The sequence below is a fragment of the Phytophthora sojae genome (assembly GCF_000149755.1).
Source record: "Phytophthora sojae unplaced genomic scaffold PHYSOscaffold_3, whole genome shotgun sequence".
NCBI classification, from domain to species: Eukaryota; Oomycota; class Peronosporomycetes; order Peronosporales; family Peronosporaceae; genus Phytophthora; species Phytophthora sojae.
This window is the reverse complement of record NW_009258117.1, coordinates 10,040,625-10,068,470: the sequence shown is the minus strand read 5'-3', so window position 1 is coordinate 10,068,470 and position 27,846 is coordinate 10,040,625. Positions and strand designations below refer to the sequence as shown.

Sequence of the window (27,846 nt, the reverse complement as noted above, 5' to 3'; positions counted from 1 at the left end):
GACAAGCAAAATGCGAATAAGCTCCCGCCAAGATGCAGCCCATTGACTCAGCTGCACATTCCTCAATTCACCTTCTCGACCCGACCAAAGTTCCAAACTCATCCAGCAGAATGGCCTACCCTACCAGTCGTATTGAAACAAAAACTCTCATCAAGGCAGCCGTTCTGTGTGCTCTCAGCTTGAACACCATCCCTTCCGTGCGTGCCGAAGCCTCCCTCGATGCCGGCACAACGACCGACGTAGACATTTGCGGCATTTCCGACGGCGACAAGAGCGTCGGCATTCGTGTGATCGACGACAGTTCATGCGCCTCAGGCGGTCTAGGCTGCTACAACGACCACTGCCGGTTCTGCAAGATCCTCGAGACACCTCAGTCGTCGGTGTTTGAGAACTGTGCGACGTTCGGCGTCGACTTCCCCACGATGGCCCCTCTGGTGGCGTCCACCGGCACCTGCGAGGTGTCGAGCGGCGATGCGGCTGTCGGCATCTCAGCTGTGACGGATGATGCGTGTCTGTACGGTGGCCTTGGCTGCTTCAACGACCACTGCCGCTTTTGCAAAGCCTCGAGTTCGGTTCATTCGACCGCTTACTTGGACTGCGCGCAGTTCGGAAGTGTTGATTCGACGGCCGAGTCTCCGGTCGTGGATGATTCCGATCTCTCGGACGAGAGCGACGTCTCCGGTGATGACTCGAGCTTTACCGATGATTTGGACTCTTCAGATGACTCCGACTTCACGGATAGTTCAGATCTTACCGACCGTCTTAATGACGGTAGCTTGTAATTTGGCACTTCCACCATGGGGTCATGAAAAGAGACCTCATAGCAGCATGTGGGTGAGATACAAGGACTAGAATGATATCATGGACGCTTTCAAGTCGACTTATTAGATTGCATTTACCCAAAGAATCAAAAATGTCAAACTTTCAAAAAGTCAAATCATTAATAAGTTGAGAGCTCTAAGGTCCCGAATGAATTGATGCTGCACGTGGAGACCAGGTAGCGTAGATATTCTATCAAAGAATGAAATCATTTGTTCGACTACTCTATGCATATCCTTATCCTTCGCCGTGCACAGCTTTCAACAAGAACGAAGACATAATTTTCATTCTTAAAAGGGGTGCAGGTTTAACGGCGTAGCCTGGAACTTTTTTCTGAGAACGCCACTGCTCATTATTTTCTTGCTATTTCAGACAGAATGAAAACGTTGTAACGAGATCAGAACGAATGTTATTTGTATTTTGTCAATGATAAATGAAATTGTGTCCCCAATATCCGAAGGACTGTTCTGATCTCGCTCGTAGATTACCTAGCGCTTAACGTTTGAGATGGGGTCAGAACAAACTCGAAGATGAAGATCATTTGCGGTGTTAGTGCTTGCATTTTTCTTTTCGCATTGAGGTACATTGTTGCTACTTATCATGCTATATGGTAACGACATCCCATGAACTTGTCGGCGGTTGTCTCTATCCTACCTGCCCTTTAAGAGGAGCTTGGGTTAGAGTTTTCGTAACCCTCAAAGCGTGGAGGCCGCGAGCACCGAGGAGCTCTCATCTGTGTTGCGTTAATCGACCGCATAGCTGTACAGCAAGTAGGCCACACGGCAGCGTGCGATACATGTACTAGCATGGGCGCTTTACAGTATAGCCACCGCCACTAGATTGCATTTACTCGAGAAATCTTAAATTCACCGATTTTAGTCAAAAAACCTGAGTAGCACTTGAATTAATTGTAAATCGGGTATGTAGTACTTCAAGTAGTAGACAGTGTAGTTATGCATCCAATAATGAGATCCATTCTTTGTGTGTATTGTTGCATAGAGTACGTACACTTACCGTTTACAAGGACGAAGAATTGGATTTCACATTGTTTTGCAGGGTGCGCTGGGATTTTTTTTTGCATAACCTCTAGTCTCACATTTGGTCTTGCTTATGATGCCGTCAATGCGTGTGCTCATTATCTTCTTTTCTATTTCTGTGGTGTGAGCACGTTGTAACGAGATCAGGACGAATGACATTTGGGCTACGTAAGTCTGCACCATCACAAGTACACAATCTCTCCTTAGCGTCGAGTTCTGATCTCGTTTCACACACTTTCTAGCGGTTAGTGTTGGCAATAGGGTCAACGCTAGGACCACTTTGACTTCATCAGCTCAGTTTCGAGAACACCGTCAACAACCAAGCGGAGTTGTCAAACCACCCAAAGAATCAAGATGAAGATCAGCCTCAGCACCTTTGTCGGCATCTCCATGGTTGCCTCAAGGATTGACGCTGACATTTACTCGGGTCCTGCGAGCGTACTCTTCTTTCACGCCGACTTGAACTGTACCGGCATCCCGGCTCATATCAAGATTAGCCAGGACGTCAGTTGTCGTGCTGAGCCCGATGACTACTGTTCAAACTACGACCTCGGCCGGTCCCACGCCTGCGTCACCAATCTGGCAGAGTCTCTAAGCAATACTTTTGGAGAATCCCCCTACGTGGTCGTCGAGTACTACACAGATGCGGGCTGCTCTACGATTAGGCAGACGTTCGCGTTCCTGGCGGATGGAAATTGTCACGAGTATTACCTTGTCGACACTATCGCTTCTCAGCGCACAACGATTGGTGCGGATGGCAGGGTAAAGGTTGAGGGCTTTTCGAACGAGTACGGTCGGTGCTCCCCTACCCTGGAAGTATTGCTCGACCAACCCGCAGCAAATATCAACACCGGTGGTTGTATTGCAACAACGGGGCAAATGCCCAAACGATTTTACTCCGTTGGCACAAGTCCAGACTCTTCGAGCGGCTCGACTACAGGCGGTTCAACCGACTCGACAGCGACGTTGACAACAAATACAACCACCAAGACCTCTTCGGCGGCGACGACTTCGCTTGTGAGCTCGGCTGCGACTCTGTTTGTCGGTGCTGTGTTGTCGACCATGATGGTAGTATTTTAACTCCCTAGCAGCAATTGCTTTCTTTCACCTTCACTTCCTCCTGGTGCACTGGGCAACATCAATACAGAAACTTTAACCAGCTCCAGTTTTCCTCGTCGCCTTTGTGGTACGATAATATGTTCTTCATCATCTTGGCACGGAGAATGTACTGATTGGAAACCTACGTTTCATCTCACGATGTTGAGATACACTGTACAAGCAAATGTTGTTATCTGGTACTTTCAGGTTGGCTTCCTCTTTGAATATAAAATTTTAATTGTTTTGTTAATGCTGTCGAAGGAAGGTGGCATTATTCGGCAGTGCAGTGAGTGCAGCAAATGGGGCAAATTGATACTTTGTTTTCCGAATGAAGGAAGGCACCAAGATCCCAACTCGTCGACAACGGACAGAAACTGTTTCTGGATAAGACACCCAAGCAGCAGCAAACGAGTCGGGAACCAACTCAATCTGGATCTTCCGTTGCCGAGCTCACGTATTGATCAAGAAGGCTTCGACGAACTTGAATTCGCGCTGCCGTGGCCGCATCAGAAGTCGCTCAAGCTTCAGACCGGGGGCGATCGAGAACATTTTTTACCCTCCCACCATCCCTTATGGCTGCCATTCGGCACATTGCCTCTTAAACAAGGCGCCTCATGCCTTGGCCCACTAACTCAACGAAATTCATTAACGCCCCCAATCCTCCTATGCCTGGATGAACTCTGGAAATTGCTAGAATACCAATTCGAGCATTACCTCCAGCTTGCTTTTCAACTTCGCTTGTTAGCAAGAGCTAATTACTGTGGGCGTCGATTGTCTACTGAATTTTGCGTATTATGCAGACAGAACCTGCTCGCATACCAATAAGTGCTTTTGATAAAGTAGATCGCTGTGTGGTAGGGTGTGGCGGTAATACTTTGTTAAATTCTACAATGATCCATGATTGTGCTCAAGGCCTAGCATTTCAAAGAAAGCGGCATGATCGCACTTGGTGTTGCAAGTTTCCTCAGCCTCGTCGCAGGATGAGCATTCTCGGGGTGTTCTACCAGGCTTAATTACACCATAATTTGGACGGTTGGTTTCGTCCCGAAACCGGGACACCGCTGAGGTTCCGCTGGCTTTTCAGCCCATGGGCATTGCATAACGGACTCGTGTGAGCTTGCTTTCTTTCACCAGTGCACGATCTCATGTCCTCCTTTCCTGCTGTCGGGCCAGAAGCCGGTGTTGGAGTGGTTACACCCTGTGAAAACCTAAAAATGCCGGCAACGCTAATGAAACCCGTAACGGAAGTCAGATTGAGTGTCACCACTGTAGCAACGAGCACCTTCCTGCTCATTCCTCGATTCACTCCCTCAGGTGCAATCCACCTCGACCAACCCTCCTACCTGACCCCCTCGTCCCCTCCAACACCATGGTGTACACCAGCAGCCGTGTCGGAACGCGTACCCTCATTAAGGCAGCCGTACTGTGTGCCCTCAGCTTGAGCGTCATTCCCTCGGCATGCGCCGAAAACTCGCAGGATGCCAGCACAGCGGCCGACGTCGACGTCTGCGGAATTTCCGACGGTGACAAGAGCGTCGGAATTCGCGTGGTCGACGACAGCTCGTGCGCTTCGGGCGGTCTTGGCTGCTACAACGACCACTGCCGGTTCTGCAAGATCCTGGAGACGCCGCAGTCGTCCGCGTTCGAGAACTGCACGACGTTCGGCGTCGACTTCCCCACGATGGCTCCGTTGGTTGTGTCCACCGGCACCTGCGATGTGTCGAGCGGCGATGCGGCCGTCGGCATTTCGGCTGTGACCGACACTGCCTGCCTGTACGGTGGTCTGGGCTGCTTCAATGACCACTGCCGCTTTTGCAAGCTTGAGACGACGGCCCAGTCCGAAGCTTTCGTCAACTGCTCCGACTACAACGTCACTGCCGGTTCGTCGACTGATGGGCCGGCCGATACTGCGACGGACGCCCCCGTCACTACTGTCACTACCGACGGCTGCACGCTTGTGCCTGCTGAAGGCGACGTGGAGATCGGCATCAGTATCGGAATGGATCCGACGTGCAGTGCCGGTGGTCTCGGATGCATCAACGATGTCTGCCGCTTTTGCCGTGTGAGAACTACTGCCAAGTCCGCCACGTACCTCGACTGCGCCTTGCTCGGCACGAGCGCCGCTGGCTCTGGAACTGCCGGATCGATGGATGCACCGACATCCGTCGAGACTCCGGCAGCGACGCCGGCTGTTGCCGGTGATACGCCCGCCCCAGTTTTGGTTGAGGATCCGGTTGCAACCAGTGCAGCCCCGGCTGATACTCCAGTTGTGACTCCTGCTGCCACGACAGAAACCCCGACTGCGGCAACTGAAACTCCTGTTGACGTGCCGAGAGCAACGACTGCAGCTCCGGCCGACAGCACCGACGTGCCGGCCGCGACGACCGCTGCGCCGGTTATTACAGCCGACTCTTCAGCGGCGACTACGGCTGCCCCGGTTGCAGCCACGACGTGCACTATCGCGCCGTCGGTGGGCGACTCCGCTGTCGGCATCAGCATCGTCACCGACGCCACGTGCGTCTCCGGCGGCATCGGTTGCATTACCGACGTCTGCCGATTCTGCAAGATCACGACCTCGCTCCAGTCGGCGGCTTTCCTGGACTGCTCGCAGTTCTCGACCGGCAGCTCGACCTCGGATGTGCCCGTCGTGGACAACACCGACCTCTCTGACGACGGCGACTTCTCCACGGACGACTCGGACTTCACTGATGGCTCTGATGCCGACGTCGAGACTCCCGCTGCTACCACCGAGACTCCATCGGTGACGCCCGCCACTCCGGACGCCACCACCGAAGCACCCGTCACGTCAACGGATGCCCCCGCTACCGAGACGGAGGCTCCTGCTGCTACCACGGCGGCTTCAGTCCAGGGAGGGTGCTCTCAGACCGTGTCCGAGGGCGATGCCGCCGTTGGCATCCAGATTGTCTCGGACGCCTCGTGCAGCGCCGGCGGAGTTGGCTGCATCGACAACGTCTGCCGGTTCTGCAAGGTGAGGACCACCGACCAGTCTGCGGCGTTTGTCGACTGCACGTCGATCAGCGGAACTGCTGCGACTACCGATGCCCCCACTGAAGCTCCGACGGATGCCCCTACTGAAGCCCCGACGGAGGCTCCTACCGAGGCGCCCTCTGAGGCCCCCACTGAGGCACCGACGGAGGCACCCACCGGTGAAACGTGCACCCAGACGGTCTCTGAAGGCGACGCTGCTGTTGGCATTAAGATCGTGACGGACACGTCGTGCCTGAACGGCGGCGTGGGCTGCATCGACAACGTGTGCCGCTTCTGCAAGCTCACTACGACGGACCAGTCCGCTGCCTTCGTCGACTGCTCCTCTATTGAGGGCGTTGCCAGTGTTGAGGCGCTGACCAAGGGCGTTCAGGCCGTGGACGAGAAGGCGACGCAGTCGATCGCGACCAAGAACGAGACGGTGCCCGTCCAGCTCCTGAGCAAGATGCAGATGTCCGCCGCGATTGCGGGCTGCGTCGCTGCAGTCGCTGCGGTGGCGGTTGTTGCACGCGCTGCCAAGCGCTCGTCGACCAGCGCTGCCAACCCGAACGAGCCGGCCGACGACGACGAGGCCGACGATGCCGAGAACGGCCAGCGCGTGTCCCCCGGCCCCGTGCCCACGGAGGAGCCTGTCACCGCCGAGGCTTAAACGATCCTCATTTCATCTCTCTCCCTCGATTACCATTTATTAGTGACGCACAAGTTTAGCTTAGCGTAGCGAATCGATATCCGCCACTGTCGTGGCGACTACCAGCAAAAAAAGCACCCTCCGTTTGACTTTGACTCAAGAATCGCCGGAAAATTCGCGGGAACGTGCTAGCTATGACGTTGAGGTAACGTGGATACCGACAAACCCGAATCAATTCCAGTGGCTAGATCCCCTTACTCCCGACGAGCTCTCTTGTGCGCCACCGCGTCACTGAAGCCAACTGCCTTCGCGCGTTTCATTGCATCTCCAACGCTCTTTGAGTCGCATCGGTCATGGAGGAATGGTATCGCACTCGAGCGACCTTCCACTGCGGCGGCTTCAAGCGCGTACTTGCGAGATGATGAATCCGTTTTATCCGCCAAAGCCTTGACCATCCCAGCGTGACCACGAGCCGCAGCAACAACGGGGGGGGGGGGGGGCGCATGGGGGGGGGCGCATGGGAGATGGTGGGATTTGTCTCGCGACCACTTTGACCACATTTGACCACATTTGACCACATTTGACCACATTCGACCACATTTGACCACAATGTTGTCTCGAAGGTATGTCTCGATCCTGGTGGAAAAACAGATGTGCTATGAAAGTTAGATTTTATAGCTATACGCTAAAGAAAGAAGAATACTACTCGTACGATAACAATCGTACGAGTAGTATTCTTCTTGCTAGCAAACACGCAGGATTTTGAGACCCTTCACCGCACTTTAAGTGCTTCTGGCGGCAGCTCGAACACGAAGTCGCCTTGCTAGCTGGAGCGAGAGGTGGAGCAATGCTGTCAGATATCTCGTTGCCGCTACTCGCTGGCTTGGGACAATTTTTTTCTGCTGTTCGACGTCGTTTAAGGCGGCAGCGTAGTTGATTATCCGTGAGGTTCGCGTCAGGATAATATTTCTTCAGCTCCTGCTGCAGCAATATATATTTTCCACGAGTATACACCAGCGAATCAGACAGTTTACGCAACTCAGCCAAGTGCTCTGGTGCGATAGTAGATGGCCGAGGCCGTTTTGCTGGAACACTTGATTGTCCCGCATCTTCACCAATCCCAACAGTGTCACGACAAATAACCTGCGGTTGTAGTCTTGCTGGAGGTGTGTCGTCTGCATTTGCACTAGTTGTAGTGGTCGCAGCATCGATGTCATCGTTCGCTGCAGTTTCTTGATCTGTAAGCAGAGTACTTAATGGCTCGGCTCGTTTTTCTTCTTCATTAGGGGCTGGTCAAGATAATGGAGCGTCTGTGGGGTTCGTGACCATCGCTAGTCTCCTCTTCTTTCGGTTTTGGGCCGCCTTCAGCGCTTCCCAGCGCTTCTCCCGCACCGATTCATCAAGTTGACAAATTCCAGCGCAGACACAACTTGCAAAGTCGTAGATACGGTGGAATAATCGTTTATGAGCTGTGCCGGCCTTGAACTTTCGCAGAATCTTGAAGACATCGCGCATCAAATCAGCCTCGCAGTCTATCGGTGGACGCAAAGCCAGGGAAACAGCTTCTTGAGGAGCGAAATGGAATATTTTTGCTTGTTTTCGAGCGGAGCTTGTACTTTCAGGATCAGCATCAAGTGATTTAATTTTTGAGACCATCGTAGCATAGCTCCGCTGTTGTAGCCGTATTTTAGGGTTCGTGTTGTTGCAAGCAACAATATTGAACATCATCGTTGTTATCATTTCACACGTGCACCATTCACGCTTACTAGCAGCCTGCTCGCTGCGCAGCTGCCTGAGCAGCTCGTGTTCCTCCGTAGAGAAGCCCTGGTCGCCTTCACACTCGGTACTTGCCAGTCGAATAGAGTTAAAAAAAAACTCGTCACGCTTCCGCTTGGCCGATTGAAGGGTAACGGCACTTTTTAACAGCAGTTCCGCTACTGTTGAGCGGTGTTGCCGGGAGCGATTAAGATTCCCTTCGAGACATGTTGTGTTCACTCTTGCACTTTGAAATACCTGTGCCCAGGAGTCAAAGTCAAAGTCCCGCTCGGTCTCCGTTCTATACTGCGGAGGTACAAGCGGCGAAGAGAAAAGCTGCGTCACATACTCCATCTGAGGCGAAGTAGGGACCATCGTTCCACAGAGTAATGCAGTATGGCTCGCCGAAATCAAATCAACGCCATTCATGGGCGGATTGCGCCCGAACTTAGCAGCGATAGACAAATTATGCTTGACGATAAACCAATCTAAGATCCGCAAGCCAACATCAATCGATACATTTCTGGTAAGCAGTTTTTTAAGGAAGAGTGAAAGCCCTCAAGTTGGCTAGTAGATACCACGCGAACTCGATGACCGCCTTCCTCGTAAGTGTTTGAGCCCACGTACAACTCGCCACGCTGAATCTGCTCCAAATTACTCTGACACGACCCTTTCCAATCTGCACGATACACTTGAGCGCAAAACACCGCTGACTACACTTTGAAATTGAAGAGCCATTTCAGCAGTAGGGCGCAATTCACGATCCACATTGTAGATCGCACGGGAGAGTTCCTTTGAAATTCGTTTGCTGGTGACGGGTGCCTTTATTTTTTCATTGATGCGAGTTATCACGTGAAAGGGGTCCTGTTTTGTGACCACCTCGCTACCAAACACTTCTGTGACCATTTTCTTGACAGCCGACGCGTTATCCGACACAACTACATGATCCAGGTCACCCCCAGAAGGCGCACGAAACTGCGACTTCACATGTTGAAGCAAGGCTCGTGTTTCTTCCTTGTTTTCAGACCTGGTCAGCCGCCGCCCAATAATCTGCCCAATTTCATTCTGGAACAGCAAAAGCATTTTCGCATCTTTGAGAGATTCACGGAAATTCTTATCAGAGAATAATAGTAAAAAAACCTGAAGCGGCCAGCATCAGTTGAAAGGTGGCGTTGTACCCACCTAGTACAAGGCATTAGACGAAAGCTTATTCAGACGCCACACATTGCGCTCTTTTTTATGATGATGGTGTTGAGATCTTCTCATTTTCTATTTGCTAGTTCCATTGAAAATTTGTGGTATTTTTACTTGCTCTGTCCGACGAAAAAAAATTATATTTGTTTACTTTTTCTCAAGAACTTCGCTAGCTCTTCTCACAACAACTCCCAAGACAGTAGGTAATAGGTAACTGCAGAGAAATAAGCTGTGCGTAGTAAGTTATACAGGATATTATAGCTTTTGATCGTGGAGCCACTCGAATCGGAGCGTGAAATCCGCACCAGAGCATGTATAACATTGCCCCAGTTAGTGTATTGGCAGTCAACAGTGCGAGTTATGTGCACTTGCTTACCTACGTTAGCCAGCTCATACTGCAACACATTTAATGTTTCAGCGAAAAGAATAGCTTGGACCGGATACATCTCAGTTTCAAAGACGAACGCGAGCTGGTACAACGGCGAAAAGTTTCCGTCGCAGAAATGCCTCAAGAACAATCAGTGAGCCCAGTTCCATCTGGATTTGGTCGGGCTTCGCCTGGGTGAGCACCTCGTTTGCACCGCCAATTTCTTTTGTTTTTTTGGCTGCAAAGGTGAGGTGTATTCACTTAGTTAAACTAACGAATTCTAAACCACCTTGATCGTCCTACGCTCATTTACGTCGTCGGCCGGCCTCTAAATCCGACGCTCCTTCAGCGTTATCATCCCCCGCTGTTGTGTTGTGCGGTACTCTGGTGGCAAGCTCTACGAGCTAGCGTCTTTGCACCGCCAATTTCGCTTCGCTCATGGCGGGCAAGGCGTCGGTAAAAAGATAATAACTCCTACTTAGACATATCTACTCCGGCCCACGCGCCGACCATTGCAGACCTCCGCTTTGCTGCGGTTGCAAACGGTCTCTCTGAGGCCTCTCACGATAGTGTTTGATCGTTCTACAGCTACAATTGTGTATAGGCAAGACCGATCAAATCCACCGACCCGATCAGTATACAACCCCATTAATAATCTACGGAATCCGATACCGTGGTGACGGCCTCGCAGCTATGTGGTGGTACTAGAGACGGGAAGGACGCGTGCTTCGGCGACTCTGGTGGGCCACTGCTCGTCAGGGCTCCCGATTAATGCATAGTGCCATACATTAGTGTACATTTTGCTGGGATAGCAGTAAAGCTGCTAGCGCAGCCCACATCCGATTATTTGTATTTGAAGCCGATCAGATGATACTTAAAAGGGTAGTGTTGAAGCTCGTTGAAGTTCTCAGGTCAGAATCTCTCAACCCCAGCAAGAACCATTCAGCATTGCCGTTCGGGCTCGCACTATGGATGTTGGACACTGAGAATGTGATGAAGACGCTGGATCCTGCTATTCTGCTCGTGATAATGCAGTGGGCATATGCCGCAGGTGCTGCAGTCGCCTGTCGCTCTTCCCGCGCTCACTCGCGACGTCACTAGAGCTTCATCTCACAGACAAGGTGCCGATCGTTGATTCGTAGGTTCGCTGTGAAAAGCGCCGAAGCAGCCGTAGCTCTCCATATTCTTATACAACACCACCCTGCTCTTCATCGGTGAGAGATCAAAACTTTAACCCTTTAAGCTGCAGTACATTTGGCTATGTAGCTAGTATTTTGTGGTAGTGCAATACTTTCGCAGAACTGGGTCTGAAGACGGTACAGTAGGGGATGATCTTGACTAGTGTTGTTTCTTACCAAGTTAATAACTCTTAATAACTGGTATTAGTAATTTTAGGCATTTAATAACGATGGTATTACCATTGTGTATCATTTGTGTATCGTAATACTTAAATATTGTCTTAAGCATTTTAACTTCTGGAAGAGCAAGCTTTTGCTCATATCAGCTTCCCACACAATGCTAGCCTGCACGCGCGCGGTGCGTTCTCCGGTCCCAGGCTGGAATCTCTCCCCTAGATCTACGCGCCGCTCGGCACCAGCTCGTTGCTCGGCCAGGACGTGAACGGCGCCGGCGCCACGCTGGCCACGCGGCTCACAAAAATAGGCCCAAGGTGCTCTACGACGCGTACATCGCCCCACATTCAAGCTGATCAGCATCGGTTCCGCAACGCAGTAGTCAAACGCCCGCTGGATGTCATCAAGGAAGCCATCGTGTACCTGCACTTCTGCTTTTCGGCCCAAGACGATGGGCTGCGACAAGGCCACTCAAGACTGCTTACAGAAGATCTCTTCACGCGCCATGCTAGTGGACATGACGGAGATCGAAACCATGACGCTCGGCCTGGCCCTCGCGGACCCCATGTATACGTCGGCGGGCGACCTGCAGGTCGACGGCTCGTTCACCAAGGACCTGCGCTTCTTCAGTGGCCAGAAGTCAGCCATGCACGCGCTCTGTGCCACCGGTGTGGGCGTCTACATCATCGGCGCGTCACCCGAGTTGTACACCGTTGCGGCCGGCAGTTGCTTCGGACTAGGCGACATGGTGCCCAAGGAGAACAGGTGCGGCGTGCGCTTCACGACGGACGAGGCCGATACTTCACTGCTGAGCGACAGGACCTGCGAGTTCTTTGGCACTACGGAGTCCGGCACCAACAACACCTATCTCCTGCAGGGCGGGCCTAGCCATCAGTTCGTGGACCACGTTACGTGCCTGCTGGCCGAGGGATTCATCAAAAACGAAGTAAGTGCTGGTGGGAGAGCGTGTAGCTGGATATGGTGGATCTCATGAGTTTGTGTGTTGTGCAGCAGATTCGTAAGAGAGGGAAGGGCTTGAAGAGTATCATATACATCGCCGAGGTGGCCATTATGCTGTTACATGAACGAGCAGCTCGCTGATAAGGGTTGGACGAGGCCTAAATGTTGCACTACAAGCGTTGATGTTACATTATTACTGCATTCTTAACCAAATATGACGCTTCTTTGTTTGTGGGAGTGCTAGTGCGCGTTCTGCTGTGCCAATGTGCGCCGTTGCGCTGGCAGCTCAGTGACAGAAGTTCAAGTTGAGGTCATCTCGTAGAAGGGCAACCTGTTTCGGCGGGTACGGCACGATGCACTGAATATGTGAGCTAACTGATGTGAAGCTCTACGATTATAAGAAGAGCAAGAAGAGCTGGCGTTTGCATTATTTGAACTCGGATTAGGCAGGGCAAAAGCGGTTTAGCCCTCCACCTCTCCTTCACCCCTAGCAAGTTCGCCACCACTAAGGTCACCAAAGTGTTATGCGACCGCCATGGCCACGGGTCCACACGCAGCTTCACCACGCACAAGCACAGAAAGGTTGTGTGCGCGCTGAAACAGGGTGGTGAGGCCGGCAAGAGCAAATCGAACATCCTCGGCTGCGTGCATGAGTGATCAAGGCTCGAGTAGCGTGACGACGAATATACCGTCACGTCCGACAAGCACCATCAAGTCTACCCCTATCATGAACAACTACCCAAGTCCGCAGCAGAACCAAAACTCCTCACGAGAAAATGAAGCGGAGGAAGCTGCTAGAAATACCATCAGCCGAGGCAGCATCTAGAAGAAATTCGAAAGAGGTTGAAGCCAATGCATTGATACACATTTGCATGAGGACGACGACTCTATTGACTAACTAGTGCATGATATGTAATCAAGAAGGCGTGAACGGAATGAAAATATGGATCGTGTTGCGGGCTTAGCTAGCGTGAACAAAGTCAAATATGCTAATGCTCCCAGGTTGGACCAAACAGCACCCTCGGCGAGTGGTGGGTGCGTCCAGTGCTCGACTGTGGAGTTGGAGGTAGTCCACGACGGCCGCTGCTACCCCCTGAAAATACGAGACGATCGCTAGTTGGTAGACTCGGTGTTGTTGCACTTGCCGATCCGGGCGGCCTCACGACCGGTGGCACAAGCTGGCGCTCATCAACACGCGTGAAAACGGTTCCGCTGCTTGTTGACGGCGTAAGTGCGACTGACTGCGTAAGTGCGACTGACGGCGTAGGAGCGACCGACTGCGTAAGAGCGACCGACTGCGTAAGAGCGACCGCAGCCTCGTCACTGCATACTGTGCTGGTATTCGTCACTTGGTCGGGTAGCGGGTTGGCTAGTGCAGGCGAAAATAGTGTTCTTCGAGCTAGCGGGGGTGGGACAGCTTCACGTTGGTCGGTCTGTGAGGGCGTGAAGAATCGTGATCGGTGCGCCGTATTAGACCGACTACCGCGCATGCGACTGGAGCTGTTGGGAGCAATTGGCGTAAGGATGTCATCATCGCTGTAGTCGTCACTCGCGCTGCTTTCGCCTTCTTCTTCTGCGTTGACTTGATAGTGCACTGCACTAGTTGCCGCCTTGTCACCCGCATTCGAGTACAAATATGCTAGCTTTTCCACGCGATCGGGTTTCAGCCGATTTCGTCGCTTGGTGCGGATGAAGGAGTGAACACTCCACGAGCGCTCACTCGCAGCGGACGACGTCGGGATGCTCAAAACGCGGGTAACCAAAGCATGTAGGAGCGGAAACTTGTTAACCTTGACCAACCACTAGTCTAATGGCGTGTCCCTCGCGTTTTTTTCGTGGCCTTCGGCTGTCCAGGACTTCTTCACGCGAATAAAAGCCATGACAGCTCGGCGAACCGCATTTGGAGGTACGTTGGAGGGTAGACCAACTCGTGTAGCTAGATCTACGCATGCATCGACTGCATTGTCCAAATCATCACCTTCAAAGTCGTCCGTAGACTTAGTTGGGTCCAGTAAAAATGCAGCGAGGATTGATTCGCGCTTGAGGGTGTTCCAGCGGGAGCTAATCTGGCCTCGGATCGTGTTAAGAACACCAGAAGCAACATCATCAGTTTCGCGGTTGTAGATGACGTGGGTTTTCAGTCCACGAAAGTATTCATACACCATCGAAAGGCAACACCCATCCTTTTCGAGAGAGCCGAGAGCTTGGATTATCGGGTTCACCAGTCGCATTACGGCTCTGGGCATTCACCCAAAACATGCTATCAGCCAAAATGGACTCGACGCGATTGAGTTTGGCAGCAGCATCTCCGTAACGAGCCAGAAATTCATGGTTGGAAAACAACTCACGCAGCACATCTTCGTTCCTCACGACACTGGAAATACAATTTGTGCTCGAGTACCACCGCGTCGAAACAGGGATGATTAGCGCGCGTCGTCGCTGCCGGGTACCAAAACACTTGCGTTGCAGAGCCCGAAAGCGATAAAGAAGCGCTGCACGTTTACGCACAAATTTGGTAACTAGGACGGCTTTCTTGAAGACGTCACTCATGAACTCCATCCCGAACATGTCTTTGAGTAGAAGATTGATCGTGTGTGCCGCGCTGCCGTTACACGTTAGACTTGGTATCTTGGCCATTAGAAGCTCCCATGACTTACGCCTGTTAGACGCGTTGTCCGTCACAACAGCGCATACCGATCCTTTTCCGACGACATTTTCAACAGCTTGAATCACCTTGTTCAACTCTGACGCCATGAACTCCCCTGTATGCTGTTTGTCGGCGCAGCGCTCCGACGACCAAAATATGGGTCGGATAAATGGAGACGTCACCATAACGTTGATAATGGACTCGCTGTTGGGATCGGACCATCCATCGCATACAATGGCAACGTACTGCTGCTCCCTCAGCAGCTCCATAACGCTGGCAACTTCCTCCGCGTACGCGCTATCAAGCAGTGAGGTCGCCAAATCTTGGCGTGAAGGGAGCGTCATTCCGGGCCGGTACTTCGTCAGGATACACCTCATGGCTCCATTTTCGATGACTCGAAACGGAATGCCGCAGGCATAGAATGCTTTGGCAATCTGAAGATGGAACTCCTTCTTTTCAGTCACTGAGACCGGTCCTAGCACACTCGTAGCCATTTCAGGCCGCGAACGCTTGGATGGACTGTGGGGCCTATCGGAAGTGTCGGGACGATCTCGCTTGGAGGGTGTTACAGGGTAATTAGCCCGGACGTCCGCTGGGGCTCAGGGACAGTTGCGAATGTGTGGGCGGAGGTTTTTCTTGGGCTGGGCATACTTGATGAGCTTGGAGCAGTGCCTGCACGTCACGTCGCGGTGCTGCTTCTTCGGGTTGGCCCAACGTGGCACAACCACAATGTACTCGGTCCACACGCCAACTGAAGGGCGACCAAGGCCAGACCTTCACTGCTAGCCCGGTCCTCGTTGCGGTGGCCGTTTTGGTCCATGGAGCTTGCAGGCTCTACAGGACCAAGTTTGCGAATGCAGCGACGAGAATAGGCCCCGTGCGCGAGCTGCCTGCCTCGTGGAGCATACGCAGATTCATGTCGGTAGACCTCCACGTGCGTTGACAACTTCACGAAACGCGTTGACCGAATATTTCTGCCACACCAACTATACACATGAGGTATTACCGTTAGCAGATCGAATATTTCTGCCACACCAACTATACATAAAAGTTATTAATAAATGGTAAGTACGAAGGTAATAACGGTAACTGGTAATAACTGGATAAGGATTTGACCAACTCTAATCTTGACCACAACCACCAAGAAACCCTCCAGAATTTCTGGTGCGCATCAGACTGCATGTTGCCTCCCGGTGCTGCTGCTGGAGCAAAACCAAGAACACAACAGTGAGTAGCAGTCATGTAATTCTCGATACCCGGACCCTATCAGAGTCTTAACGCCTTGTTGTTGCATTTTAGTTACCATTGCAGCTGCCGCAAGTTGTCGCGCAAGTACTGCCCGGACAAGCAGACTTGGGTGACCCGTGGGGCCATGAAGGCGGATTTTACCAAGCTCGAATTCTACATCTACGAGTGTCGTGACAAGTTCGGTGTGCTCGACGACGCGTACGTGAATTTCGAAGTTTTCATTCGAACGATTATTGTGTAGGGTTTATGCTGCGTTGTTTGCTATTCGTGTACGATCGTCGTCGTAGCTGCACCCTGTCAGTGACCAAGACGGTTGGTGCGAGAAGGTATCATTTGGTAGTATTAACAGGGGATTACATGCTTACTTCCCAGTGTGCCGTAAAATATGTGCTAATAGTGGTCATGTCGAGGTTACACGTGTTCGTCGACCGGCACACGCAAGAGACGTACCAGTGGATGAATCTCGTCGTCCACAAAACTTCACGTTTGCTGACGTGGATGACGAGACGGTGCGTGCCGCCGTCAAGTTCAACTCTATGAGCTCGAAGACCCTGAAAGCCCGTATGGTGGCGAGTGTCAAGTTGCTCGAGCCTCTGATCATAGAGGAGCTCAAGGACGAGAGGTATGTGCTGGTCTTCGACGGTGTGACCGACAACGGAGAGCATTCGTTGGCCGTATATGTCGTGACGCGCAAAGGATGGCGATTCCTTGCCCTGTCATCTTTCATCGATGAGCGCAGCATGACGGCGGATGAGCACATCCGGTTCCTGGACCTAATTCTCGACCAGGTCCAACTCGACATCGCGAACATCGTCGGCATCGTCTGCGACAACATGGAGACCAACAAAGCCATTTCACGACGTGTCTCCGCGCCTATGATAGGTTGCGCGGCACATCGCTTTAATTTGGCTGTCAAGGACTACATCAAAGCATACACCGACACCATCAAGAAGGTGTTTGTTCTGATGCGCAAATTGAAGTCGGTCAAGCGCATCGCCTTGCTGAAAGCGAACGGATGCAAGTGAAAGCCCGTTGCAATGCACGAGCTTCGGTGGAGCGGCATCCACCGCATGCTCAAGCGGTACAAACAGCTCCAGCCGTACTTGTTCTTGTTTGAGCGAGACTGCGAAGTTGATAGGTGCATCCCCGAAGATGCCCCCGAAGACGACACGCGACGGTTCCCCACTGTACAGTACCTGCCCAGCCCAGCTGAACACTGCACCATTTTGGATCTCCTAGACGACATGGATTTGTTGGAGTTGGCTACGAATCGATTACAGGCACGTAACCTGAGTGCGAGACATTCTGGACGAGACGTTGGTCGACTTCCCCGAGCTGGCAGACCACCTCAAAGCCGACGCCGACATCGTGGAGTCTCCTGCATTCGAGATCGGCGTGGTCAAGATCATGCAAGGCCGCGACCAAGATCTAACCGCAGAAGAAGCCGTCGCTGTTGTCCGGCTACAGCACGCCTAGAACGAACCAAACCAAACCAAATGGTTTGGAGAATGAACCAAACCAGAAACGGCCTTTAAACCTGGTTCGTGGCGGTTCCATGGTTCACGCTGTTACTGTCGCCAATTCAAACCAAAAACGGCATGCCATTTGGTTCAAACCGAGCCCAGGCTATTTGCTTGCTGTTAGTACGTTTCACTTCGTGCGGCTTTATCTGATGAGACCCTCGAGGCGACCCTTCCTAATTCATTCAATCTCTCTTCTCATTCTGAAGAGCTGTCAGTGCGAGCAGAGTACGTGCAGGCCAAGGTCGTTGAGCGGATCGAAGTCTCTGTGTCTGGCTCCCGCGCGGCGTCCTGCGCTTGGCCCACAGACCACCCCTCCACCAGGAAGCGATCGTACCCGAGCTCGTGCACGTCGTCGCGCGCTTGGGGCGAATTACCAACTGTGCTTCATCGCGGTAGCTCTTGCTCAGTTGCTGCTTGACGCAGCGAAGAGTGAACTCTATTCATACGCCCGTGCCAGTGCAGTGGAGAGCCCCAGCTCCAGGCTAAGCCGGCCGCAAGCGAGTGCGAATAAGTTCTCAACCTCGCAAGCAAGTGCGAATACGTTCTCGACCAGGCTCAAGAGCACCGGCGCGGGCGGCGCAGCAGAGTGAACCGTGAAAGAGGGAAACCGGCGGAGTTAGGATCGCGATATACTACGGCGGTGTAGCTACAGTTAAGTGAGTTTGACGCGCAAGTAAGTTCGTTTTGGCTTCGAATTTTCCTCACGTCGCCACAACTTTCCCTTTGGTAGGTCAGCCGAAGCAAATGCAGAGTGTGATGAGGGCGATTGTGGAGCGTGGTGAAGGAACCAGCGTGGATTTAAACAGCGAGTACGAAGCAAGACGACGTGTGCTTCTTCACGAAGAGATCTAGTAAAAGTACAGACAACGTTCCTTCGTTAAGAGGTGATAGGCTAGAAAGGAATGCACATGCGGACTTTAAGGATAGTTGAATCTAGTGAGATTACAGTCATGAAACGCTGGTGGGTATGAACCTTTCAATCCGACAACAGCGTAACTCCAAACCATGTGCTTCCGAACCCGCCAGGATGTTTCGAACTGTTCCACCAAACCAGTCGTTTCAGGTTTGATATCGGTAAATTTGCTGAAACGTTCGAACCAAACCATTTGGTTTGGTTTGGTTCGTTCTTGGCGTGGGCAACAGCGCTTCCCAGAAGAAGAAACCAACACCCCTGCGCGTGTATCTACCTCGAAGCGCAAGCGAAACAGAAACGTACCCGGGCGCACGTCAGCAGCGAAGAAGAAGCGCAGCAAAACACCGACGAGTCCTGCATCAAGGCCCCGAAGTCCTCGCGCTGTAACGACCCCGTCAACGGAGACAGAACCTGCCCCCAGACGGCGCCGTACACCAGCGGAAGTCAAGGCAGCTATTGAAGACCGGGCCAAAGCCCGGGAGGAGGATCGGTCGAAGTATATCGATCTGAATTGGCTCCCTGCTACTTCGGTTGAGGTGGAACGCCTTTTCTCCACTATGAAGTGCATGCTCGGGTACCTGCGCAAGCAAGCGGATGAGCGCAGAAACACTGGAGACTATTATCTTCCTGCGGATGAACTGGGATCTCGTTACGAACGAGATCACGTCGAAAGCAGTGCAGACGGCTCTCGAAGACGACGAAGATGATGAAGGAGAAGTCGACAGCTACCAGTAAGAGAGTAGATGACTTGCAGGATCTTGATTCCTTCTTAGCAATATTGATCAATATGTAGTGGAGATTGCCAGACCGACAGCAATCAATATTGCACTTACACAATTGTTGCACTTGTACAATTACAATTCTTTTTTCCAATCCCTGATGTATGGGCGCTTGATTTTTTGTGGTTCATGCCATGATTTATGGGGGCGTTAAAAATGACATGCGATTAATGCCATTATCGGGAGCCCTGATGCTCGTCAACAACACGCTGGTGGGCATCGTAAGCTATGGCTCAAACTAGACCGGGGTACTACACGCGGGTTTCCTACTTTCTGGGCTTCATCAACGGCGCATTGGAAGGAAGGCTGAGTGGGAACGTCTCTGCGGATTTTCAATTCTCGTCTTCGTCGTCCAGTTCCGCGGAACTACCAATGAAAGACTTCCTGTTACAGGCTCTAGACGAATACGGACCGTAATGCGGGTGAAAACAGCGTAGTGGCGTCAGGCGCTTCAAGGGGTCCTGGCAACCGCCATCCCCAAGGGAGCCCACCACACTCAGCTCGAGAATAACGCTAACACCGTCTTTGCTACTACGTACACTGTTCGGGTTTAAATGCCAATGAATATCTTCAAAAAGGGATAAATCACCCAAATTGATTCGGCGTTTCAGACGAGGGTACGGTAAGCTAGTTTTAGAACATGTACGCAGCTTATAATATCGGCACTGGGTGCCATCATCTTTTTTTATGGGTGAAACAATGGTGGAGGTGGAGCTATCGGCATCGGACTGTGGGGAGCTCTCGACTTTCACTATGCAGGCGCATTGAGGACAAGTGGGACGAAATCCAAGTGGGCCGCCAAGGATCGTACTCTGTCGAGCGGCTCGAGAGTCTGGACCTGTACTGCAAGTCCACGTCGCGAACTCGCGTCGTGTTGGTCTGCCTAATCACCCCGTTGCCGGCCCGGCTCTATATGTAGCCGTGACACTGGAATGTTTACCACTGAGACCACCTTTGGACGGGTGGGCTGCGAATTGGGTCTTCTGGCTGCGTCTGTTGCTGACCCAAGTGATACTTGGCACTGTGGTCAATTCTCAAATTGTCCGGTTCGTACTAGGTCTGGAGTTTCCATTTACAAAGAGATTGGCTATTGCAGCGGGAGTCGCCACCTCGCTTGTGGGGACTTTTATCCTAGTTGCGGCTAAGATTGGGGTTCCAGTTCCGTGCATGTTGCAGCTCGCACCTATTCCAATCGGAGTTTATATGCCGATTCTGACGCGCCTTATTCTAGGCCCAGCTCTGTTTGCAAAGGATTCGCCGTTTAAACTCCGTTCCGACCGGTACAATCGCTATTTCCTCGCGTTCATGACGCTTGCGAGTGTCTATCCGTTCTACAAAATCACTATACGGCCTCATACCTAGCAGATATCAGGGTGTTACTATTGTCATTTTGCCGGTATGGAAGTTTGCCGCCAAGCGGTTCCTCGTTGGGGCTACGCGTGATTTTGAGGATGTCATGCCTGTAATTGTGGCCTTCTCCGCCGACTTTATGAGTACGCTATTCATTTCAGTGTGCATTTCAACCTCGGGCTCGGTGTTGTTTTCGCTCTTGTTCATCGCATCCGACTTGGCTCAAATGCTTTCTGAATTTCGCGAGCTTCATGGAAATGCAAAAGGCTTGAGTCAAATCCTGGACGATCGCCGGAAGTCTCGAGATCTACTGCACCGTACGCAGCAAGACTCAGAAGGGACCGACCTACTCACTATTCTCCTCGATACGACACGGAACTCCAGCGCTCAACAGGAAGCCCAGTTCGAAGGAGTGCGATTGTGGGCATGTCTGCCGCACCCGCTTACTCTTTAACAGAACGAGCTCCTCCACCGACTCGAAGTATCTAATCTGTACCCTCGCCAAACCCAAGCTTTCGTCAGGACGAACAGCCTGTTAACACGACAAGCAAATTCTCGATGGTTTACCACTCGGAGAGCATCAATTTCACCGACACCTGGACTGTCCAATGGACAGTCCCAGTGGGCTTGTACAAACATCAAAAGTCCAACTTCCGGCTAAGATTAAAGTGGACCAAGCGCAGTCTGCAGCGACTTCTGCTGCTGAGAGTAGAGACACGATCCGCTCCAAGAAACTGGTTGTTCAAGGTCTGGCGCTTTTGTTTCACTGCGAGTATATGGCTCTTGTCGAATACGTCGAGTGCATCGTCCCCACGATTTTCGTGGTATTCATGTCGATCCTCGAGCAGCTTCCAAATATTGTCTATTACCCTGGCGGCGCTGGAAATTGGAGCGGGAATATAGCGTTGGGCATCCTAGCGTTTGCAGTGTTGGAATTGGGCTCGCTGTTTTGTCTGCACGTGTTTCTAAAGCGTAAGTTCGCTTTTTCTCCCCTGTAGCTGCTTGCGTTTGTGTTTGAAAGCGAGATGTACCCGACACAAGCCGCTGTTTTCGCCAATATCCTCAATGTGCTACAGTATGAGATATTTCATCTAGGTGCGTGGTCAACCCGTTCCTGCGTAAGTGCAAGCTTACCAACTATGATGTACACTAAGTGTACAGCATCGGCACCTAACAAACAAGTTCCGTTTTGAGTGGCTTCACGACAAGAGTCAGTAATTGGACGAACCGAAATGGCCTTACGCTACAGTCAGCTACAAAACAACCTTTCCTTGTCATGATGCAGCATGTCTGCTGCTGGCACCCACGCAAGCGGGTACGCCAGCAACAGACATGCTCAAGGAAGACGTACCTGGTGGCTAGGAAGTCAGGCGTCGCAGCGCCGCCGTCTCCTCCTCCGCCACAAGTAGCTTGCGCGCAGCGTCGCTTGAAGGCTGGCGCCAGGCTTGCGCAAGACTGCCTGGCGCCCGGAATCCAGAACTCTACCTGCACAAGTATACAAACATGCATATATAGGATTACGAAAACAGAAAAACACTTGCATTTAGTATAGGTTAGCTCAGCTTCTAGAACGACACTAAGGAGAAAGCAAGAGGAAGACCTAGAGCCCGACGCATCAATCTCACTTTGCATTTTACCCAAAAGCAAGCAAGCAACCACAACAACTCCACGCACTATCGCTACGGCAGGCCCCACCGCATCGGAGCCTGTCATTCCTCCTTGCATCAAGGTAACCGGTACAGTATGAAAAGAACTTTGGAGTCACACTCAGAATGAATATACTCAAGAATCGTTAAAGCAGCGGAAAAAGTGACGGTCTCGACTACCTTTGACCTTCAGAATCGGTACTCCGGAGGCGGACCACGGTTCTTGTCGACGTGGTGGTAGCCGACCATACCCTCGTAAATGAATCCGCCGACAGCAGCGCCCAAGGTTGGCGCAACAATGGGAATCCAGAAGAAGTAATTACTGCGTGAGAACACGCGGGAGCCCCAGCCAGCACTCCAAATGAACAACCGAGGGCCCAAGTCCTTCGCAGGGTTCATGGCCAGCCCCGAGTTCATACCGAACCCCATGGCGAGCGTGCTCACCAGGGCCCCAATTGCAGCCGGAGCGGCCTTCCTTCCAATCGGTCGGTTGTGCTGGTCCAGCAATGCCAGGATCCCAATCACCAGCAGTGCCGTCGCCACGAATTCCGTCGCGAAACACGTGAAGTTGCCCACGTTTTCGTGCGGGTATGTGGCGAAGATGGTGTGAGTCGTCAGCCGGTCCGGGTCCAACTCGTTGAGCATCGGGCGATACAGGACGTAAGCGAAGAACGCAGCGGCGTATGACCCGAGGATCTGGCTCAAGATGTAGAACGGTACCTTCTTCCACGGCAGCATCTTCGCCAGCGCCAGCGTCGTCGTGATGGCCGGATTCAGGTGGGAGCCCGAGACACCGCCGGCGATGGAGATGCCGAAGAAGAAGGCGAGGCCCCAACAGAGCGCGATGGTCACGAAGCTGCCGTCGGTTCCGCTGCTTAGAACGGTCTGCAGCATGCAGCACAGCCCGAAGAGCATGGTGACGAACATGGCGAGGAACTCAGCCATCATGGCCTTGACCAACTGGTTCTTGACTATGAACGGCACGTTCTCGACCGGGGTCAGGTTCTGCAGGTGGTTGATCGGGTCAGGGGTGCCGACGTCGAAGTAGACGTGCTCAGCTTTCTCCAGATCCGAGTTCCTCGAGCTTCTGGAGTTTCTTGCCATTGGCGCAGAAGGAGTTGGTTGGCTGAAGGGAGATTGAAGGAGGAGGCTGGTTTGAGGCCCTGGCGGAAAATTGACAAGTGAGCTCTGGGCTAGCAGCTTTTCGGTCTTGACAGCGGTGTCAGGGGTACCTGTAGCATCGTGTATCTTGGAGAGTCGCTGTAGAGCTCACGGAGGCACCCACGCAGATTGAAGTTGAGGTCGTTTAACAGCCACAGCAAAGCGCGAAGGAGCTCAAGGTCCCAGTTTCGTGCCACATCGGGACCCAGCACGTTATAGTGAACTGACGCGGCTTAACAATGAAAAGCATCCAACTGACCACGGCCTCGACGAGCTAGTCCGGCCGTATCCCGTTGCCGCTGAGTGGAAACTTACCGCTCGTGCTACCGTAGCATCAGTGTATGTCCTGTGCATTGGCCGCAGAGACAACTTGCTTCATAGTTTCGGCATGCATGGAGTTGAATATGTAGCCTCACAGACACAGGACAACAGAATGCGCCTCCGTGTCGACGTCAACTGCTGTCCTGGATGCAATGCATTCCAGTTCTTCCTCCCGGCGCCATCATCATTGCCCACATAGTGAAACCCAGATAACCTCATTGCCACTGCGCCTCGCAAGCTGCGTGGATGCGCTGACATGCTTCATGCTTCAACATGGACGACGGCAGCCAGCCCTGGAACCCAGTGACCATACACGTACTCATTGTACTCATTGCCCCCCCCCCGGCCACTTCAACATGAAATACGAACTATGTGGCTCACACCATTTCCGCACTTAGACGGATCTCACAATTAGAAGCAGTCGACTGGCGACGGTCATGGAGCTCGATGCGTGGCGAGCCGCGGTGCCTTACGGCGCGTATATGCAGCCGATCCACCTGCAGATCGCTGCATCTGAAGCGCAACCTCAAGATTCACCTACAGCCCAAGAATTGCCGTCTAATTCAGAGCAGAACCCGCCCCAGACGAGCGCAAATGGCTCCAAGCTTTCCTCCAACGAGACTAGTACCATTCCATCACCTCCAGAGCCGTCCTCAGACCCAGGCACGACTCAAAATGTAGCAAATACGACAGAGCAGACTGCGGGCGTCACAGTGATACCCCCTTTTACCAGTGAGTGCCTCGACGGCGACCAGAAGATGGCTCTAAACGTCGGCGGGCCCGTGTGGGCCATGGACTGGCTGCCGTCCAAGCCAGCGGCCAACGCGGCGGCAGTTGCTGCTGCTCTCATCAAGACCAAGCAGAAGAAGCCTCGACGCGGCTCTAAGGCGGCTAAAGCCGCGACTAAAGGCAAGGAGAACAACAAAGTGGAAGTGTCGGAAGTGACGGCCGTAGAGCCTGAAGAAGACGCGAAGCAGCAGTGGAGATTCCTGGCATTGTCGACGCACCCGCCGTGTCAAGTGGAGGATGGGAAAGTTGTGAAGAACACGCCCCCAGACCATTACTATGATGTCCCGGAGAGTGCTCGGAGTTTAATCCAGATCTGGGCCGTGCCGGTGAATCGACCGAAGGCGGTTGGGGCAGAGAAGCAGAAGAGAGGCAAGGTTGCGAACAGGAAGGTGGTAAAGCCTCGGATGGTGTATGCTATCGACCATGAGAGCGGCGTGGCGTGGGATTTGCAGTGGTGTCCGTTGGCGAAGAAGTTCCCCAAGGCGGATCGTAGGCAGAAGATTATGGGGATTTTGGCGGCGTGTTTTGGAGATGGGAGTATGAGGGTGTTTGAGATTCCTGAGGTTCCTGAAGGAATGCTACAGCAGGAAATTAGCAAGGAGGGCGTCGTGGAAAACAACACCCCCGTTGTCGTCGCCAGGTTACCGCGAATATTGCAGTTGAGTGTACAGTGGTCGCCACACAATTGGAATATGCTTCTCACGGGTGGATCGGACGGTACGCCATGTTCTGCAAAGTTTGTTGTGGGGCGTGATGCTGATATTTTGATGTTAACTCTTTCCCTTGTCCACATCTGTAGGCTCCGTATCGCTTTGGAATGTTAAATCGGCTATCAGCGAAAGTGACACTGTAGGCAATGAGGGTAGTGAGCCTGATCCTATAGAACCCCAGCGGCGCTATCAAGATGGTAGGTTTGTTGACAGTTCTCGTGCTGCTCATGTCAACCGAGGCTAACGATTTGGTCTGATGATTAAATAGCCGACACGATTGGAAAGCAGGAAGCCTTCGATTGGGGCTGCGGATGGGTAGCCATTCGTGCCGTAGTGTGGTCCCCGTTTGACGAGCATCTCTTCGCAACGACCGGAAATGTGCGTGACATTTGTGATTGCATCATAGAGACTTTGCAATGCTAACTTGCTGTGCGTTTTTGCAGGACTCGGTGTTCAAGGTATGGGACATCCGCGAGCCTCGCGTGTGCGTTCGATCGCACCGAATACGGTCTACATGGGGACTTGCTCTTCAGTGGATGGACCAAACGTCAATTCAAATATCAGGTGACCAAGGCTCCGTCTATATGTATGACATTTTGGTAAGAAATGGCTATGAAGGTGCGAGATGGTCTATGCTGTCCACCCACTGACAGTATGCTTTCGTTCCGTGTTGCTCACAGACTGGAAGTTACCAGAAGCTGCACTTTCACCCACAAATCGACTCGCCTGTGTGGGATCTGCAGTTCGCTCGGCGTGGCGCCGTGCCGTTGCTTGTTTCATCGTGCACTTCAGGCAGTATCCGCGCTGCTCCTGCCAAGAAGCTGTATCGGGCACCCCAGAACTGCGTTGAAATATGCCGTCTCTCCGGCGAAAAGGACGCTAGCGTTGAGAAGCCGTTGAAGTCGCTGACAGTGTCATTCGAGAAACAGTCAGTGCTTGGTTCTGCCGATTCGGGGAGTCTAAACACGCGGGAGTTCTGCGAGAGGGATGCTGCTCTACATCGTCTGCGATTATCATCGAGTACCCCGGGCGATTACCCGTGCTACCTTGCCGCTGCAGGCCATGCTGGACTCGTGATCTTGCTCGAGATGCAGGAGGTACTTGACACGCTGATCTCTACTTTCTTCATGCCACCTGCGAAAAAGATCGGTCGGCCAAAGAAGGCATTTACAGCAGTAGGTGGCCTGAGCGAGCTGGACAAGGAACCAAGCAGGCTGACTGAAGCTGTGCCAGCCGTCGCAGTTAGTGCAGCACGAAAATCACGAACAATTGGGAGCTTTGCTAAGGCGAAAGGCATGCACACGGCCTTGAGCAAATACAAGAAGAAGTCGCTTGGAAAAGGCAAGGGCAAGACAGCCAAGCAGCAGAAAAAGTCTTTCATCCAGGAGGATGGAGAAGTGGAGTTGGAGGACAGCGTCGAAGAAGAAGAGGAACCTGAGTTTGAGGAGGACGACGAAGAGGAAGAGGAGTCGGACTTGTCGCTTGTGATGGGGGAAAGCTCCGATGACGACCGCGTGAGTGTTTCCGACGATGAAGTCGAAGAGGAGTCAACCCCGACGAACGAAAACCCAGAGGATGCTCGCCTGATGAAAGAGTACCAGATGGACTTGTCAGAAGAGGACGCAATCATGTTGGCTATTCAGATGTCGGCGTCTTACGGCGCCCCGAAGACAGACAAAGACGCAGCTAAAGATGGTGGCGGTGCGCCAAGTGCGAATTGCAAACCCAAGGCAAAACCAAAGACGAAGCCGAAGGCAACAACTAAGGCGAAGACTAAAGTTACGGCTACTGTCACTACTAGAAAGAAGGAGGCGGTCAAAACAAAAGCGAATCAAGCAGGAGGTGGCAAGAAGCGATCTACCCCATCCAGCACGGCACCCGATACGCTGTCTGAAATTGGTGTAACAGGAAGTGGGGAAGATGTCGGGGCTGACGTGGTCAGTGAAGAACAAAGTACCAGCTATGGCGACCTAGAGTGCAAGGCCCCTGTCCCAGTCCCCGCAACAGAGAGCGAGAAACCAGCAGCACCAGAAACTACCGTGCCTCCGCCGACGAAAACCAAGTCAAAGCAGCCGAAAAAGGCCCCCGCACGGAAGGCGACACCTAAGACGAAGAGGGAGAGCCCTGCCCTCCTCGAGGCGATCAACCAGGCGATGGCTCTACAGGCGTTCGAGTACCAGTTGGGGCTGTCGGAGGAGGACGCGCTGAAGGAGGCTATTCGGCTCTCGGAGTTGGCAGATAGCAGTCACGAACCAGTTAACGCAGCCCCCACACCGACGCAGCCGAAACAAACGCCTGGCACTCCTCGGATCAAGGGCTCGTCTCAGAAGAAGAAGCAGAAGAAGGTGAAAGAGCCGACGGAGATGTCGAGCAACGGAGCAACAGCTGCCGAAGACGAACTGCAGTGTCAGCGACCACAAACTCCTCGCCGGTTGCAGTTCTCACCGCTGAACGGAAGCGAAGGTGGAGATCAGGCAGGAGTCCCACCAGCAAACATCAACGATAATTGTCGCGTAGCAGAGCCTACTGAGCCCCACGTCGCA

General features: G+C 52.6%; 9 protein-coding genes across 9 annotated transcripts; 7 read left to right on the top strand and 2 right to left on the bottom strand.

Moving 5' to 3' along the window:
- Positions 1-110: 110 nt before the first annotated feature.
- Positions 111-782, top strand: PHYSODRAFT_249646 (hypothetical protein; the record flags this gene model as incomplete). Its single annotated transcript, XM_009526962.1, has 1 exon — positions 111-782. The coding sequence occupies one exon, from the start codon at positions 111-113 to the stop codon at positions 780-782; it is 672 nt and encodes a 223-aa protein (XP_009525257.1).
- Positions 783-2,210: 1,428 nt separating this feature from the next.
- Positions 2,211-2,936, top strand: PHYSODRAFT_299766 (hypothetical protein; the record flags this gene model as incomplete). The annotated part of the gene is made up of 1 exon (XM_009526961.1): positions 2,211-2,936. One exon carries the CDS (start codon positions 2,211-2,213, stop codon positions 2,934-2,936), a length of 726 nt encoding a protein of 241 aa, XP_009525256.1.
- A 1,387-nt stretch (positions 2,937-4,323) lies between these two features.
- On the top strand, positions 4,324-6,288 carry PHYSODRAFT_365765 (hypothetical protein; the record flags this gene model as incomplete). Its single annotated transcript, XM_009526960.1, has 3 exons — positions 4,324-5,152; positions 5,372-5,601; positions 5,686-6,288. Coding segments are annotated over 3 exons (1,662 nt in total), but the record flags the coding sequence as incomplete, so codon positions are not given.
- Positions 6,289-11,419: 5,131 nt separating this feature from the next.
- Positions 11,420-12,357, top strand: PHYSODRAFT_330308 (hypothetical protein; the record flags this gene model as incomplete). Its single annotated transcript, XM_009526959.1, has 4 exons — positions 11,420-11,440; positions 11,479-11,673; positions 11,705-12,202; positions 12,271-12,357. The coding sequence occupies 4 exons, from the start codon at positions 11,420-11,422 to the stop codon at positions 12,355-12,357; spliced, it is 801 nt and encodes a 266-aa protein (XP_009525254.1).
- A 1,661-nt stretch (positions 12,358-14,018) lies between these two features.
- On the bottom strand, positions 14,019-15,048 carry PHYSODRAFT_497705 (hypothetical protein; the record flags this gene model as incomplete). The annotated part of the gene is made up of 3 exons (XM_009526958.1): positions 14,019-14,454; positions 14,561-14,655; positions 14,758-15,048. 3 exons carry the CDS (start codon positions 15,046-15,048, stop codon positions 14,019-14,021), a joined length of 822 nt encoding a protein of 273 aa, XP_009525253.1.
- A 1,731-nt stretch (positions 15,049-16,779) lies between these two features.
- Positions 16,780-17,064, top strand: PHYSODRAFT_447395 (hypothetical protein; the record flags this gene model as incomplete). The annotated part of the gene is made up of 1 exon (XM_009526957.1): positions 16,780-17,064. A coding segment is annotated over one exon (285 nt), but the record flags the coding sequence as incomplete, so codon positions are not given.
- A 79-nt stretch (positions 17,065-17,143) lies between these two features.
- PHYSODRAFT_285740 (hypothetical protein) lies at positions 17,144-18,941 on the top strand (the record flags this gene model as incomplete). Its single annotated transcript, XM_009526956.1, has 2 exons — positions 17,144-17,571; positions 18,771-18,941. Coding segments are annotated over exons 1-2 (505 nt in total), but the record flags the coding sequence as incomplete, so codon positions are not given.
- A 3,570-nt stretch (positions 18,942-22,511) lies between these two features.
- Positions 22,512-23,426, bottom strand: PHYSODRAFT_330305 (hypothetical protein; the record flags this gene model as incomplete). Its single annotated transcript, XM_009526955.1, has 1 exon — positions 22,512-23,426. One exon carries the CDS (start codon positions 23,424-23,426, stop codon positions 22,512-22,514), a length of 915 nt encoding a protein of 304 aa, XP_009525250.1.
- Positions 23,427-24,562: 1,136 nt separating this feature from the next.
- Positions 24,563-26,655, top strand: PHYSODRAFT_464205 (hypothetical protein; the record flags this gene model as incomplete). Its single annotated transcript, XM_009526954.1, has 8 exons — positions 24,563-24,730; positions 24,782-24,919; positions 24,992-25,310; positions 25,393-25,500; positions 25,572-25,681; positions 25,747-25,902; positions 25,984-26,482; positions 26,555-26,655. Coding segments are annotated over 8 exons (1,599 nt in total), but the record flags the coding sequence as incomplete, so codon positions are not given.
- Between the last annotated feature and the right edge of the window lie 1,191 nt (positions 26,656-27,846).